Consider the following 16274-nt stretch of genomic DNA (forward strand, 5'->3'; position numbering starts at 1 on the left):
GCGCTGCTCGGGGGGGTCGCGGCGGGGCGGGTCGGGGCGGGGGTTGCCGCAGGGCGGGTGTGCGTCAGAATCGTGCCGGGGCCGTGGGCCGCTGGGGCTGGAGCGCGGGGCGGGAGCGTGGCGGCGGCTCGGCGAGCGCAGCAACCTGCGAAGCTCCGAGCTCGTCTCCTCTGGGAAGCTAAGCAGGGTCGGGCTCGGTTAGCACCTGGAGGGGAGAGCGCCTGGCAGTGGCGGCTGCTGGAGGGAGGCTTTGGCCAGGCGCCGGGAGCGGGCGGACCCCTTTTGCTTTTGCTTTTGGTTCTGGTTGGGGGGGTGTTGCGGATGGGCAGGTCCGCGGGAGGCGCGCGTGCCATGTTTTTGGCTGGCTGGCTCACACGGCCAAGTAGTAATCCCAGCGCTTGGAAGGAGGGTAAAACGACAAACCATAAAGAACGGCAAATAGACTAATCCATCTATCTCCCAAGAAAAAGCCAGGTTGAAACTTTGACGTTATGATTAGTGAAGCGTTTGCTAATTTGCAAACCCTGTCGCAGGTGACCGCTTGTTTACCAATTCCATGAGCAGTGTGTGAATAATAAAAATTATTTATAAAGTTTTTCCATGGCATTCAACTCAAGCCATAATTACTTTTAGCACCTGACTTGTGACTATGTGCACCTCAGTTCAGTAATGGCAGAGGGAGTTTTGTTATGAAAAGCATGCTTTTTATCTGTGCCACTCACTCTGTAGAAATCAAATGAGTGAATTTACTGTTGTAGCTGTGTGCTAATTGTGAGATTTCACTTTCTTGCTTTTTATTTTTTTAGGTAAACGTGTGTACAACAATTTAATAACATACACACAAAAGCAGAACCAGATAGGGAGTGGTAGTATGTAGAATTATCTACAGAAGTAAGTTCAGTAACTATAGATCAAACTATGAATTATACAGCATTTCTGAAGGAGGGATGACAGCTCTAATGAGTAGCTCTCTTCTTTTTTCTTCTTTTGGTAAATGCTTTCTTACTTGTACTTCCTTGTTTCAAGGTGGTGTGTGCTCTGTGAAGAAACAACGCTTTTATCATAGAAATGTACTGAATGGTTTTACTTCAAGAAAACACAGGCTCATCGCCTGTAACAGTGCATCCATCCACCATTCTCAGCACAAAGTTCAAACTTCGTCCTACACGAAACAACAAGGGTTTCCATGGCTAGTGCAGAGCTACTGTAATCGATCTCGCTTCTAGGAGATAAAAACTTAAGATGCAATACAAGATTCAGATTAAGTTAAGACGTGGTAGGACGTCTGCAGCATCTGTAAGGAGCAGCTGCTGTAAATCTACTTCTATGCTCTCGCTCCCTTTGGAACCATTAGTCATCTATAAGTATCTATACTTATAGTAATCCTCATTAGTATCTATAAGCATTTCAGCTGGCTGCAGGTCAGCCAGGATGAGGAGGACTGGCTTCCTGGGACAGGAGCAAACTAGCCTAGATTTAGAATTCCTCACTTTCAGTGATCTTTGTATTCCCCTTGATCATCTGAGACCTCTCTTGGCCTTGCCAAATCCTATGCTACCTGAAAATACTCCTTACGAACCTCTTTCCCCTCCTAATTTCAAATAATGGTTACCTTGTTTTCTTCGGTAGTTCCTGTGGCTCTAGAATGACAACTTCTTCCTCTTCACTATCCGACAGCACAATAGGTTCATCTAAAACAAACCAACCAACCACAAACCTGTGATCATTTTTGTACAAACAACTTCTGCAACAAATAACTAGTAAGACCATTGTCCTGGGTTCATCTGTAAGAGTTATTTTTGTCCTTTTTAGTAGCTGGTGCAGTGCTGTGTTTTGGCTTTGGTCTGAGAACAATGCTGATAACACACTGATGTTTTAGTCGTTGCTCAGTAGCTCTTACCCCGATCAAGGACTTTTGAGTCTCATGCTTTGCTAGGGAGAAGGGGCACAGCAAGCCAGGAGGAAGCAGAGACAGGACACCTGACCCAAACTAGCCAAAGGGTATTCCCTTTGTGGTATTCTATACCACAGCACATCATGCCCTGTACAGAAACTGGGGAGAGTTACCAGATCACTGCTCGGGTCAGGCTGGGTATCGGTCGGCAGGTGGTGAGCAATTGTATTGTGCATCACTGTGTTTATTGTTGTTTTTTCCCTCTTTAGTTTTATATTCTCTCCCCTTGTTTTTTCCCTTATCATTATTATTATTGGTGGTAGCAGTAGTGGTTTTGTATTATACCTTAGTTACTGGACTGTTCTTATCTCAACCCATGGGGTTTACATTCTTTCGATTCTCCTCCCCATCCCTCAGGAAGCAGGGAGGGATAAAGGGGGGAGTGAGCGAGTGGCTGCGTGGTTCTCAGTTGCGGGCTGGGCTTAAACCACGACAAGCATTTTTCAAGAAACATTCAGAGTGGTTACTCTTTAATATGGAGCCCTCCATATACTACAGAAATCAGTATTTACTTTGAAGAAAACAACTGACCTGGTGAAGTGAGAGTAGCAGACGTGTGTAGCTCAAGTGGAAAGTGGCTACAATGGTTCTCATTCCTTACTAAGGACTTCTTTCACATTTTAATCACTTTATGTTAATAAAGTGATGTAAGAAGCACATGTGATACCAAGATAAACGCTTACCCATCTTAGTTTCCTTCATCATACTTGCATCCTCGGTTTCCATTTTCTGGCATTCAAAGGCAGTAGCATCACCTTCACCTTCCTCTTCCGCTGTTTCTTCCCTCTCCGATTCTTCAAGGTCTCCCCAGGAGTTCTCTATTCCTTCCCCAATTTGTGCTGTCCCAGGTGTGTGCAATATTGGATTGGCAAAACTGAACTCGTTAAGAAAAATCTCGGTGTTTGCTGGTAAACTTGACATATTCTGAGAGCAAACCATTTGTTTTTTTCAAGCTGTATCTTTTCTCCCCAGGGAAGAACATCCTTAAAGGAGAGGTGAGAGAGAGTACTACTACTCCAGTTACTGTAACAGTCGGTCACTTCAGACCTCAGTGTTGCATTTTAGGCTAGGAATTAAGTTACCTACAAGCAATGAGAACCAAACCCAACGTGCTGTTGATGTTTCCTCTGAAGGCTATATCTAAGGTATATCTAAGCCCTGAGGACTCTTGGATGTGTGTTTAGTTTCTAGTGCTAATGCAGGTGCTGGGAAGCCTGGCTTCCCCCTGAATAATACAACAGAAAAGATACACTTCTGAAGGCGGGTCAGCTTTAGTTATGATTTCTTCTGCTTGTTCTTCCACATTGTTAGTATCCACAGCAGGACTCTCCATTTTGAAGGCAGTGATCTTTTGATTCGGTATAGATTCTGCAAAGCCAAACTTGCCACCTTCTTTCCTAGTCATTCAGTCAAAGACATTAATTTTTTCAGGATGTTGCACGCTTAAAAATGTTTTCTCTTTTCAAGCTCAAATATACAAGCACTTGCTATTTAAAACAAATACAAGTGAAAACAATTTGCCGTTCAAACTACAGGCTGACTTTTTAATATGTTTCTTAAAAAACACCCATTTCCCTTCCTTCCCAAAACACTCACCTAACTTTCTGGTCATTCTCCAACGCTTTTTGAATGAGTTCTGTTATTTCTGCAACCTTAACAGCTGTTATTTTACTGCATCTCAGAACCTGTTAGTTATACATATGACAACAGTTTACTATCATGAAAGTAAGATATTTTTAAACTGTATAACATGACAGGAGTCACAAACACTTGAAATAAAAGATAGTATGCTACTAGGAGGGACTTGGATATAGAGTTGATGCAGAAGGTTAACGCAACAGCCTCCAGCTATTCATGAGACTGTGGTCTGAATTAATTTACAGACTCCCACAGGGGGGGAAAGATCTGACCCAACAATCTGCATGATACACAGTACTACGCTCTTCCATTAGGACTAAAAATCCGTAATCTTTTCCAATTAAATCACAGAGGTAATTGATTTCTTAGCTTCCAAGTGTGAAGGATACTTCAATATCAAGATTACAGCACAGGAACTAGTTTCTATACAAGAGGCTGGCCAAGGCAAAGATTTACCTGATCCTTTATCAGCACAATCCCTCCACTAGAGTCGATGGTACAAATCTCTTGATGTTTATTCATGGCAATTACAAGGAGACCATCCATTACACGTTCCTCACGTTCACTTGGATCCACTAATAAATAGGTCCTATAATCAAGTTTTTAAAGATAAGGCAACAGTAAAAGCTTTAGGTGAGTTACTACCCTTAAAACAATTAAACAAAGGAATTGGTTTATGTATTAGAAATTATGAGTATACCCCCCCCCAAAAAAAAAGTTTTCTATGTCGTGTCTATCACTTCAGAAAGTGTTTTAAGAAATTGGCTTGTCAATATAAACATTTTTAGGACTCTTCTGTGTTTAAAATTCAATTCTGCAGAATAAGTTGTTTTTGCTGAAAGCCTGAAAAATCTTACCCTTGCTGGAAGAAGGCAAAGCTGACACAAATAGGCATGTGGTGGATGCTCAGGGGGACAGGGTCACGTTCCTCAGGAGTGTACTTTAAAAAGAGTTTGTTCAGAAAGACAATTACTTACAAAACACATTTAATTTTCAAATTACATACTGTACAAAGACATTTTAAAAAATAAGAAACAAACAAAAAGGCTAACAAATGTTTTGTCATCTAAATATTTCAAATATTCTTTTTATTCTTTTTGTGCAATTCTTACCCTTTACTAACCACACACGTAAATGCAGCATATTCATCAGCCTTATGCTTGGTTGAAATACTGTAAAATACTTGATCTTTTACGATTATTATTCTCATAAACTGATATTCCTAGAATTCTGTATTCAGCAGGCTTCCTTACTACCCTTACAATTTTTGAATAGCAACATATCTATCCTAAAACATAAGCACCTTGGAGTTTATCTGCTTACCCAAACATCTAATTCTCCCCTTTAGAAACAAACAGCTACCTGAGATGCCTCATGTAAACCAGTACAACTTACCACAGTTACTTCCTCTCCTTGCACAGACACATCTGGTCTGCGAAAATGACACAGAGCTACAATCCCTGCTATGCTGGCAGCATCAATAATGTTACCGTCATGATTTAACAGGTGCACGTCCAGCCGGATTTGCCAAACCTGAGAAGAAACCCATACACAGCTGCTTGGTCATTTGTGACAGGATTCTAAAGAAGTTACTAAAGTAATCGTTTTCCAAACGATTTCATTTTCTGAACCATAAGAACCACCATCGCATGTTCTTCAGGTCTTTGCTTAAGAAGATGAAAGATTTGAGCAACCTGGTCTAGTGCGAGGTGTCCCTGCCCCTGGCAGGGGGGTTGGAACTGGATGATTTTTAAGGTCCCTTCCAACCCTTCCATCCCTTCTATGATTTCAGTATATTCCAAGATAACCGGTGTACTAGTTTTAATTGTGACAAAATATGTAACACTTAAGTATAATTTAAACTTTATTCTGCAAAGAAAATACTTGAGTGTGCAGGGTCCCAACCACTTCAGAAAGCCTATGTAGATACGTAAGTTAAAAATGCCTGTAAAGTCAGATATGTGGATCTTTACATTAACCTACTATCAGAATTTCTATCTTGCAAAACAAGGACCATCTAAAAAACATAGTATATGCATCTCTGAGTTTAAACCCGCTTGAAATTCACGGGGTTTCATACCTTTTCACCAGCAACAACGCAGAGAGATTCAGTATCTATACATCTGGAATTTCTCAGGCATCGCTCTATTTGTCTGTTTAGTTTCACCAGCAAGTCAGACTGCCTGTCGAAACAAAATTAACCCCAATAGAGTATGATTATGCTCTACACTTCCTTGTATCATAGAATCACTAAATGGTTTGGGTTGGAAAGGACCTTAAGATCACCTAGTTCCAACCCTCCTGCCACGGGCAACCATGCCAGTGGCTCTTCTGTCACCCCTGTGTAGTCTCTTTAGGACAGCTACATACCTGCCAGGCTCAAGACCAGGTGCGGCCATCGGTGAGAGCTCAAGATTAACAAAAAGTATACCTTCTGTCGGCCTATTTGGCTTGGGGGGAACAAGCTCACATGATACTTGTGCAAGAACCCTGCAAAGGTAAATAAACCACCGAGTCACGGAATTTAGCTGGGAAAAACCTTCTACCACTAGAAACAAAACATACACTTTGAAAAAGCATGCAGTTAGGGTTTTAGTTTGTATTTCTCACTCCTGTCAGTTTCTCGTTCTATGCCTGTCATATGTATTTAAACTCCTGTCAGCAACTGAGAAAAGGAAATGTAGGAATCGGAACATTTTCCTGTCTCTGAGGACTAAAAATAGACTCAAACACATGGGAATCTATAACTAAACGCTTACGTAAGCGCACGTATTCCACTTTCCCACAATACAGAAAAGGCTGTTTGAACACAAAGTGTGAAATCAGCAATTAAAGGGACGACAAATTACAATAGTTGTGTCTTACATACGCTATTTTCAACCTACACTCACCGCAGAAACCCCACCCCTTCCCTCCTCCCCCCCCCCATCCCCTCCATGGTCTCTCAGCTCTTGTTTACTGCGCTCTCTCTCGGCGGGCTTTCGGACGCCCCACGTTGAACGCTACACAGGTTTTGCCTCCGCCCGTTCGGAAACGCAACGCCCGAAGGCCCCTCTCCCCTCCCCGCACACAACCTGGTCTTCCCCAGCTCCACGATGCAGCAGCCGTATTCGGTGCCGAAGGAGATGCGCACGTTCCGGTAGTCATAGCACTGCCGCCCGTCCAGGCGCTGCGGGCCCAGAGACACACACACACATGCACACCCGGTTAACGCGCCGTCCCCCCGCGGGGCGAAGGGGCAGGGGCGGCCGGTGCCGCTGCAGGGTGCGGGGAAGGGGAAGCCGGGGCCGCACCTTCCCCTCCTCGATGGCGCGCAGGAGGAAGCGCCGCTCGCAGTTGGACACCGGCGCCGGCTTCATGGCGGACCGCGACCCGCGCCTGCGCCACCACCGCGCGGCGGCGATGGGCGGTGCTTGCCCGGGCGCCCCGTTCCCGCCGTTCCGTGGGGTACGCGGGACCCGCCGCCTCACCGTTCCGACCCGCGGAGCCGCAGCCCCGAAACGATGGGTGCAGGCGCCTCCTGCCGCACCGCAGGGGCCGCCCAAGCCGCGGTTCGGAGGCAGCTGCCCAGAGCGCGGCCTGGGATCGCGGATCTTCGCGCGCCTTCAGCGGCCGGAGGGACGGAGGCCGGGAGGGGTCGTGCCGAAGTGCCGGTCGTCATGGAAACCGTCAGACATTAATAAACCCAGAGGTTTTGGGAGGTTAACGCTGTTGTAGGGCCCAGTCTTCAAGATGTGCGTGCTCCTGGAGCCCCTAAGGAACGGCCAGGGTGGTGGTTCGAGCGAGGCAGGCAGTGCTGTGGGCAAAAAGGCAGAAGAAGCTTCAAATCTGTCAGAATATCCTCTCCTGTTGGTCTGTAAGTAAAAACTCAAAGCCTTTACAAGTGGCGTTTATGCTTAGTTTGAGCTCAGAAAAAACGATTACTGTGTCTCCGTGCCAATGTTAAACCCCAGACACTGACTTTTCTCACACAACATTGTTGGATTACCTCAGTTACACTGTCTTTCTAAACCTTGTTAACACACTGGAGTTCTAGTGCAAACTACAACGAGCCACGCTTCAGAAACTCCAAGTTTATGCGGGTGAGGACAAGTGCTGTCTGATTTTGCAAGGGTATTACATTTTCAGGTTAGGATAGATGACTATCACCACAAATATTCGGTGTAAAAGAATATTGGTGAGATTACACAAAGACCCTTTTTCTGTAGGGAGAATAATAAGCATACAGTTTTCCCACATGGCGCTACACGTGGAGCAACAATAAGGAACAAAATGATGTAACGCTTGCAACTTTTTCTCTAGACATGAATATGATAACATTTGGCATAAGTTTCATCTCTCTTTGTGGTTGTTTAGGTATTTTCCTTGGAGTTCAACTGGCAGTCTTTAGGTAGAAATTCTGCCTGGTTTTGCCTTTTTTGTTAAGTTTAGTGATAATAGTATTCATTAGTGAAAGCCTGGGGTTAAATTCCAAAACTCTTTGGTTACTGTCAACAACTTTGGAAGCATTTGTATTGTTTGTAGGAGCCTTCTAAACTCTTACTCCCTAACAATTACAAAAGTGTCACCTTGGGCATATGCTGAGATTTGTGCTTGGGGCTGGAGTGGGAAAAATCTCTGTTCCGGCTTCTCCGGGTGAGCTATGGTGTGCCTCGATCTGACAGGCTGGTGGCAAATGCCCTTTTTCATCACTGTTCTTGACAGAATTGGGTGGCTGAGTGTTTGGGCTGGCGAGGAGTTGCGGTCTTGTCGCGTAGCAAATCGCAGCAATGGCTTTTTTGCAAAAGAAGCTTTGTAACAGTTTTGATGAAGTAGTGTTTTTAAAGGAGTCACATTTCTGCCACTAAACCAGAGCGTTCAACAGTGTTGTCAGTCATTTGCATTTGGTTTTCTTGCACTAATAGATGTTCTGTCGGAAACATTTCCAGAAGTGCTAATTATACCTTTATTACTGGGAAGGCAGGTATGGTGGATTTTGCTTCTGATGCTGGTCCTGTGCAAGATCAGCACACAGAGAAGTTGGTGGTGAACTTCAGGAGGAGATGGATAGGATTCCGAGGGAATCAGGTCAGGGGAAGAGAGGCCTAGAAATCAGCTATGTCCTTTGATCCCTGCCATCTTTGCACAGTCTACTTTGTGGATTTTGGGTGTGCACATGTGCTAGGAAGGGTAAAGAATTTCATGCACAAATCAAGCAGACATGAAATCGCAGCACTGGAAATCTGAAACAGGCTACGTGGAAAGTAAGGTCAATATAAAAAGTTAATGAAATAGAAGTTGAGCAATGACTATATTTCTGTATGGTGGAAGGCAGAGTTACAATTGTAATCAAGTAATAGAAATACTCTGGGTGTTCGAAACCAGAAGGAAAAAGAATGAGTGTATTACACTGCAGAGTGAATAAATGAGTGAATAAATCACAGGCACTCAGGCTAAAGCAGGAATTATCAGAAAGAAAACCCTAATGATCTATTGTGCCCACATAGAAGAATTTCATTTGAGATGAATGCTCTATAGGCTGCAATGCTTGAATTGGATTATCTTACCAAACCGAGCCATGAGGGAAAATCACATTTGAGGACTGAAGCAAAAAACCAAGCTGCATCAGAATCTCAGCGTCTTGGCAGCAAGCTTCCAGCAACCGTGTTTGATGGCATAATAATAAATAAAAAATTGATCTTGTCCTTTCATGGTAGCCTTAACTGTAATGTGCCTTTGCTGGTTAGCTACAAGCCCTGCTCTCCAGTGCCTCCAGTATACACACTTACCCGCGTATGCACAGCATCCTGCATACGGTATCTCAGTTCATAAGATTATTTGGGCAGAAAGGCTCCGCAGATATGCAATAATATCATTTGATGAGAGCCTTTAAGGCTTTGAAACAGATCCAGTTCCATGTGGGCGCGAGGATGGGTGATCACTGCAAGCAATGCAGCCAGCGGCACTGGAGCACAAGCAGCTCAGCGTGCGTCCCAGCTTGCTGCAGCAAGGTGCGAGGTGCTCTGGCCCTCATCCGGAGATGCACCAGTGAACACGCCTTTATCTGAAGCACAGCTGTAAGCGCATTTGTTCTTCGGTTATTAGAAGGAAGGTATCACAGCTTGTACAGCTAAAATTTAGGAAAGTAGTTGCCTAGTATATATATGCTAAAGTAATTTTATTCCAAAAAAGGGACCTGGAACTGCCAGCTTATCATCCAAACCCCAGCTTGAAGCAAGTTGGTAATAACTTCTGCTTCATCTACTTGCCAGATGTTTGTTTGATCATCTTTCATACTCTGGATTAATGATAAACTCCAAAATATTCTTGCCATACTTAGCCTTCATATAATCTCCTGGGTTTTATTATTCTTGTGAAAGAAATTGTTTGCACCAAAGAGTCCTACCAAGAGTCCTGATCCTGTAGACAGTGCTGCATTTAGCACTTCCCAGCTCCCAGCAATCTTTTTGGGAAGGTGAGATGTATTTGCAAGGCTGGATTCTTGACAAGCAACGAAGTTGGGTGAAAAGAAATTATACCCCTTCTTTTTTTGCTGCTGCTGCTGCCTGCTTCACCCTGTAGCATTCCTAAGAGCAACTGAAATGGCTGAAGTGCTGTTCTGCCACCAGGTGAGTGCAATTAATTAATGTGCAGCTCAGCACAACAGCTAAATGCAGAGGTCTGCTGTCTCTACATCACACAACTCCTCTTTCTCCAGACAAACTGCGTTCATGATTTGTACTGATTCAAGTGAAAACTGTTGGTAAGTGTCATGTTAAGGCAAAATTGTTACAGCTAGAGTTGAAGGCTCTGAACATACAAAACCAATGTCTGGATCAAGATTTTAGTGTTGTTTAAGATTTAATTTTCAAACCTTTTAGAAGCATCTTCAAATTCTCAAAAAAGTAACCAATGTTTGTTTTAAAGGAGAAACGATAGTTTGCTTTCATGTAGAGCAGGCATTGTGAAAAAAAAACAAAACTAAAGCACTTTCTCATATCCTAGTCTTAAATACTACTTGGCAGAGAGGTTAAAGACTGGCTTGGTACAAGATTTCAGGAGTGTGAAACTGAAGTGAATACCCATTTGGAAACTTTTTATTTCTATTTGAAAAGAGGACAGAAGATGTTTACTTATACCACATATGTGTGACCTCATGCCACGTACTCTACAACACACAGGAAATCCAGAGCACTGAAAAGCTTATAGGTCACATCTGCGTAGTAAGAGGTGATAGCACATTTAATAAAATTGGGGGATAATTTTCTCCTTTGAAGCCTGGATTATTTTGAATAATTCAGTTCAGTGTTGTGCCACTTTTCTCACAGTTTACTGTTCTAGTAGTGGATGCCAGATCACACTGCTGCTGGTGTACTGGCGGAATAAGTATCTATGGAGCGCTCAGATAACGTGATCTGGATTTCTGCTGCCTATAAATTGAATCTGCCCAGCTCTGCTGCTCTAACAAACCAGTATCATCCCCACTCCCAGATTCTCCAACGTGCCATCGTGACGCAGAGTGATAACTGAATGAATATGAATGGTTGGATACAAACATGCAAGGAAAATCTGACTGTGAACTTGCAGCATTGCCAACCATAACCGTGTTAGAACAGTGTGTCTTGATGCACTTACAGGAAAGGTGTGATCAGCCCCAGGATAAGCAGGATAAATGATAAATGATAGAGTTAAACCATTAAGTCAAAATGGCTCATTTCAGTTATTTCAGCTTCCAAGTATCTGTTACAAACCAGAAGTGACTCTTGAGCACCTAGCTGCTCGAAACGCTCAAAGTCTTCATCTTTTTGAAGCAAGTATTTTTTTAGTTCTATGCGAACGACCTCTTTTCAGGCAAATAAATCTTGATACTAAATATTTCTTTTGAATCAGGAGTTACATTTTAGAAAATTTATGCATATTCCTCTTCTGAGTAATTGTCTTGCCATTGTTCTGCAGAGCCTGACTGCTTCTTTACGTGAGGAATAAGGATTGGGAAGGAATTCTAGCATACCTGCTTGTTTAGGTTGTGTGTTGTACTCAAACTCTAAGCAGCAGCCTGTATTACTTCTGCACAGCTTTAAGATATTTCAGAATTTGTTTTGGTCATAAAACCCACAACCAACCTCCAAACCAATACATCAATTCAGCTGATTTTAAATACAATTTCCCATTTACAGTTGTATCTTAAAATGCAGTCATTGTTAAGGGTTAAAACCATGGTTTAGAAGGTACCTGCTGTTGTGTGCAACAGCTACACAGAAGGCACCGTGTCACAAGTGTCTCTTAACAAGAGCAGATTGTCTCTCACAGAGCTTCTGATAAACATTCTGTGCATATCAAGTGCAAACATTAATCTTACCATATTTCCCAAAGATCTTAATTCCTTGCAAAGAAACACTGATAAGAAAACTGTGTTTTGAGTAGTTCAATTCCCCGCTAATAATACAGACAAAATGGGAAAGTGCTAATTATAGTGCCTGAAGGAATACAGAGCTGGGATGTGCGAGTGCTGGGGTGCGATGGATGCTGGCCTTTCCTGCTTCTGACAGACAATGTTTTCTGCAGTAAGGATGAAGATGTCTGAATGAAGTTTTGCTACTTCAAGAAAAGGTGAAAGAACATTTTTGTCAAATGCTTCAAATTGTTTATTGAGCATTATTATGAAGTAGTATTCTAGAAGTCCAATAAGCATAGAAGATCTGGTGTAAAACAGTAACTCGACATGTAGTCATCTCCTTAGCTCAAACTTGCCATGGTGCTATACTTGCGTTAAGAATTTGGGAGTCTTTATGAAGCAGAATTTATGGAGTGTTTTTGATGTATTTCTTCAGGAAGTAACACGCTTTCTATGGCCTTGACAAAATTTTCAATACATGCAGCAGTGGTTGTAGTGACTCTATGAAACTTCACTTTCCGTGCTTATAAATCTGTGGAGGCACTGGGGATGTGGCTTGAGCCGAGACCAATCAGGTGGGCAAATGGCACCCAAAAAGCGCAAGTAGGGTTTTCCCTGAGGACAGCAGCAAGCTGGCACCCCTCCACCCCTTCACCTCGCCTGCTCTCCTGCAGCTTCAGTGCCCCAGTGGTCACTGGGGAGCAGGGAGAAGTAGAGGGAGGTTAGATGCGATAGTTTGAGGGTGTGAAATATGTCTGATTTTGTTTTTCCAATCGGAGCAGGATTGGAAGAACTGTCCTGAGCGGGCCAATGAGCCAACACTGCAGCCACGCTCCCATGGCACAACAAGTGTTTTCGTTTCTGGCCAAGGAGACGGTTCTTAAATGTCTTCAAGGAGACGGACATCTTCTGATATGGACGAAGTTCAAAGCTGGTTTGTGGGCAGCCTGTGCAGGTGGACGGCTGTGAAACGTGGGGTGAGAAGGATGGGAGGCTCAGTGTGGATGGGAAGCTCCACTTCGAAGTGAGCCACCCCAGCGAGCTTCCCTTGGCGGCGGCGGGTGGTCTCAGAGCATCGTTTCTGTAACAGCGACCTGTGCCCAAAGAGCACGGCCAGCGTGCCAGGACCACGGGCTCAGAAGTCTCAGCCGCCGAGGCGGGCGTGGGGCGGCCCCGGTGTCCTCCTGCTGCCCGGTACAGTCCTGCCCGGACCAGGAGATGCCGCAGAGGCGAGGGTTGAGGCAGGACCGGCTTCGCGGGCGACCGGCCGCAGCCCCTCCGCCCGGCTCCCCTCTCCAAGGGCCGGCCAGCCGCCCTGCCGCAGGGGAGGAGGCTCCGGGCGGTGAGAGGAGCGGCGGCTCGACCGGCATCAGCACCGGGTGGTCCGCGGGGAGCCGTGCCGAGCTGAGCCGCGGGCGGCATGGAGTGGGAGCTCAACCTGCTCCTCTACCTGGCGCTCTTCCTGCTGCTGCTGGTCCTGCTTCTGCTGCTGCTCTGCCTCCTCCTCCGGCAGCTGCGGGGCTCGACAGGCAGCGCCCCCGGTGCCCCCCCGCGCCGCCGCCCGCCGCCGCGGCAGCCGTGGGGTACGTGCCGGGAGCTGTGAGCCGCCCGTCGCCGCCGCCTCGGGCCGCCCCGCAGGTGAGTCCGCGGGGAGGGACGGGGGCCGCCTCCGGGTCATCGCATCCTCCGGGAAGGGCGGCTCCCGCTCTGCCCCCTGCCCCCTTTGAAGCGCGCCCCCCGTCCGCGCCCCGGTGCCCCGCTCTCTCTGGAGCGGCTGTTCGCCGCGCAGAATCCAGGGAAGTTTGAAGGTGAGCTCACCCTGCAGCTTTTACTCCGTAACGAAGTGTTATAAAGCTGCAGCCGCTGTTCCCAGGTACTGCCTGGGGCCGGTGTCCGCTGGCCACACTTCCTCGGTGCGGTGGGGAAGCCCTGGGGCATCATGCACCTTCCCGCCGGCTGCCCCCAACTTGTGCTGGGCATTGGACGGGGGGGGCATGGAGGAAGCAATTCGGCCGCTGGGCCTTTAGGAAACTCGTGCTTGAGGCAGACCGTTGGTTGCCATCTCCCAGCATCGTTTTTGGTAGTTCTCTTGTACCATAGTGGCTTTTAGAGAGAGAGAGCTCAAGCAAGTGTATGGCCTGTGCCCTGACGCAAGTTCTGATCCAGTCATTTATTTATGAGACCCTCTCACCATACTAACTTTTGTCAGTAAAAAATCTGAGAGGAGGGTTTAGGAGTGACTTTTGATGGCTGGAATGGCATGTAGGTACCTGCCAGGTCTGTGGGGCAAAGCGGAACTGCCTGGTAATGCACTATGTTAGGTTTGAGGTTGCTGAGCCATCAAGGTGGCAACCGGCAGACACCAAAGTGAAACCCCTCGCGCTTTTGCGGGGCAAGGAGGTAAAGCTCTCCAGTGAATTTCTGCGCCCTGGCAAAGAGTGGACACAGTTTTGTCCTTACAGGAAAGACACGTGGAGAAGTTAAGGATAGGTGCTAGCAGCTTGGTTGAAAGTATTTTAGAAGTACTATAGAGCTGGTGTTCTTGTTCAAACGTGTGGGGCTTGGGGGTTCAATTTTGAATCACATTAGATGGCAGCTGTTGGGGTGGTCTGGCTGTGGAAGCATCGCCGTGGGGTGTATTTTACAGGGCAGAAAGCTGCTAATTCCAGCAAGTGCCTCTCAGTACATGGTCTGCCTTCTTCATGCCTGCTGTGCATTGCTTTGTTGCAAGGCAGTGTGCTGTGAGGATGAGGCCACTGTTAGAGGCTGCAACGCTCATACGATGCTCTGGCTTCCCAGACCTCGCTTGTCCATTACCTTTATTTGGAAAATGAAAACTAATAGGTGATTTTCCTCTGACATGTATACATTTTACACCAGCGCAGTGCAATAGAAATTATGAGGGGGTTACTTGGTTAAATATTTGGAAGGTAGAAGGTTATCAGCTCTTTGCTCTGTCTTGTTTTGGTACTAGTACTGCATCTCAAATGTCCTAATTTCACACATACCTGCAGTAGGAATAAGCACCCCAAACTTCCAATGCAAATAAGACGAGCACTCCATATTTCACTGCTGTCACCTGCAGTGTAACTTGAAAGGAAAAGCGGGGGAGTTGTTTAGCATCACACACACAAGTGACATCCAACATCTGTGCCATTCAAATTAACTTCCATTTCTTGATACGGATTTTAGGGCACAGCTGGAGGCAACACCTTCCCCTCTGGTAGCATGGTCACAGGGCAGAAAGGTGAATGGGGGTCAAGCTCTTGTGTGCCAATGTTGTACCTGATTATTTTTCCAAACGGAGATTGATGTTGCCAACAGCTCCTTGATTTTTTGCTCAGAGAGGAGGGCAGGTCACCTCTTGCGCTAAGAGTGCCTGTCCCACTGTCCAGAGCTCTTCTGGGAAGGTTATAAATTCCTGCATCCAACTTCGCAACAAAAGACATTCATCATTTTGTTTAATTAGCGATGAGAGTCAGAAGTGAGCTGAAGACTAAAAGATCAGCTAGATGAATCATCTTGAGAAGACGTAAACAAATAAACTGCAGGGCTGGAGAAATACAAGATGTGACCATTAGCAGTAAATTAATCCCGAGGCCTGTGTGTGCTGAAGCGCATAGGCATAGGCAGCCTGTCCTAGGCGGGGTGAGGGCTCCTTGCTGTTCAACACTAACATGCTAGGTGCTGTCATGACACCTCATTACTAGGCCGTTGTTGACAACCAGGGGGCATTCAGATAAGAGCAATGAAAAGTCTTTGGGGTATTCTAAAGAAAAGAGTAAAATAAAAAATACGTATGCTTTTGTTAGCTGGCAGCTATAGGGGAATGCAATCATCTGCAAATACTTGAAAGATATAGATACCTAGGAAGAACTTACTTAGCATAATCTGTAACTGGGCATAACGACACAGAGTACAGATAGAGATGAGTAAAACTAATAGCAGGAGAACAAGGTCCCAGGAACAACCTGCTCCCATTTTCAGAAAACTCTCTAGCTCTCATGATGCGAGGAAGAAGTTTGAAATGGAAGAAGGTCATCAATCAAGGTCTTGTGGTTGCATCTTAGTCCTTGTGCAGAAAAGTCCTGATACCTTTTTTCTGCTTGCTGAAGATACCAGGTGATAAAGAAAAACAAATTACTTTCCTGTCTTTGTACACAAGGCTTTACCTAATCTCTATGTTAGTAAATGGAACTTCTGTCCTTCCAGTAAGATTCAATATAATGTGTTCAATATCTTTAAATTAACTGCGAGACTGCTGTGAACACCAAGGCATACTTGCACCTCTTTAACACCTGGGAATTG

General features: G+C 45.4%; 2 protein-coding genes across 3 annotated transcripts in view; one reads left to right on the forward strand and one right to left on the reverse strand.

The window, feature by feature from the left end:
* Positions 1–745: 745 nt before the first annotated feature.
* Positions 746–7222, reverse strand: EXOSC9 (exosome component 9). Of its 2 annotated transcripts, none has more exons than XM_030478763.1 (12): positions 6886–7222; positions 6667–6761; positions 5963–6082; positions 5673–5775; positions 4988–5125; positions 4450–4532; positions 4049–4181; positions 3551–3639; positions 3205–3351; positions 2638–2828; positions 1613–1691; positions 746–1038 (listed from the first exon to the last, which is right to left on the reverse strand). In XM_030478763.1, exons 1-12 carry the CDS (start codon positions 6949–6951, stop codon positions 957–959), a joined length of 1326 nt encoding a protein of 441 aa, XP_030334623.1. In that variant the 5' UTR covers positions 6952–7222; the 3' UTR covers positions 746–956. The 2 variants fall into 2 exon arrangements, with proteins under 2 accessions (XP_030334623.1, XP_030334622.1); XM_030478762.1 differs by having other exon boundaries at positions 6610–6761; positions 6886–6996.
* Positions 7051–16274, forward strand: part of ANXA5 (annexin A5) — a 41861-nt gene continuing 32637 nt past the window's right edge. Inside the window, exon 1 of the mRNA XM_030478767.2 lies at positions 7051–7448. The gene's annotated coding sequence lies outside the window, so the exon portion shown is untranslated. The remainder of the gene's footprint in view (positions 7449–16274) is intronic.

The sequence above is a fragment of the Strigops habroptila genome, chromosome 3 (genome assembly GCF_004027225.2).
Source record: "Strigops habroptila isolate Jane chromosome 3, bStrHab1.2.pri, whole genome shotgun sequence".
NCBI lineage: Eukaryota > Metazoa > Chordata > Aves > Psittaciformes > Psittacidae > Strigops > Strigops habroptila.

Bases quoted from the DNA above. Each gene is read 5' to 3' on its own strand.
- EXOSC9 (XM_030478762.1), bottom strand. From the start codon at position 6,951: ATGAAGCCGGCGCCGGTGTCCAACTGCGAGCGGCGCTTCCTCCTGCGC. The intron at 5,776-5,962 runs GTATGTAGCTGT...TTGTTTCGACAG, and splicing joins CCTGGTCTTGAGCCTGGCAG to GCAGTCTGACTTGCTGGTGA. The intron at 1,039-1,612 runs GTAACCATTATT...GTTTCTTCACAG, and splicing joins GAACTACCGAAGAAAACAAG to AGCACACACCACCTTGAAAC.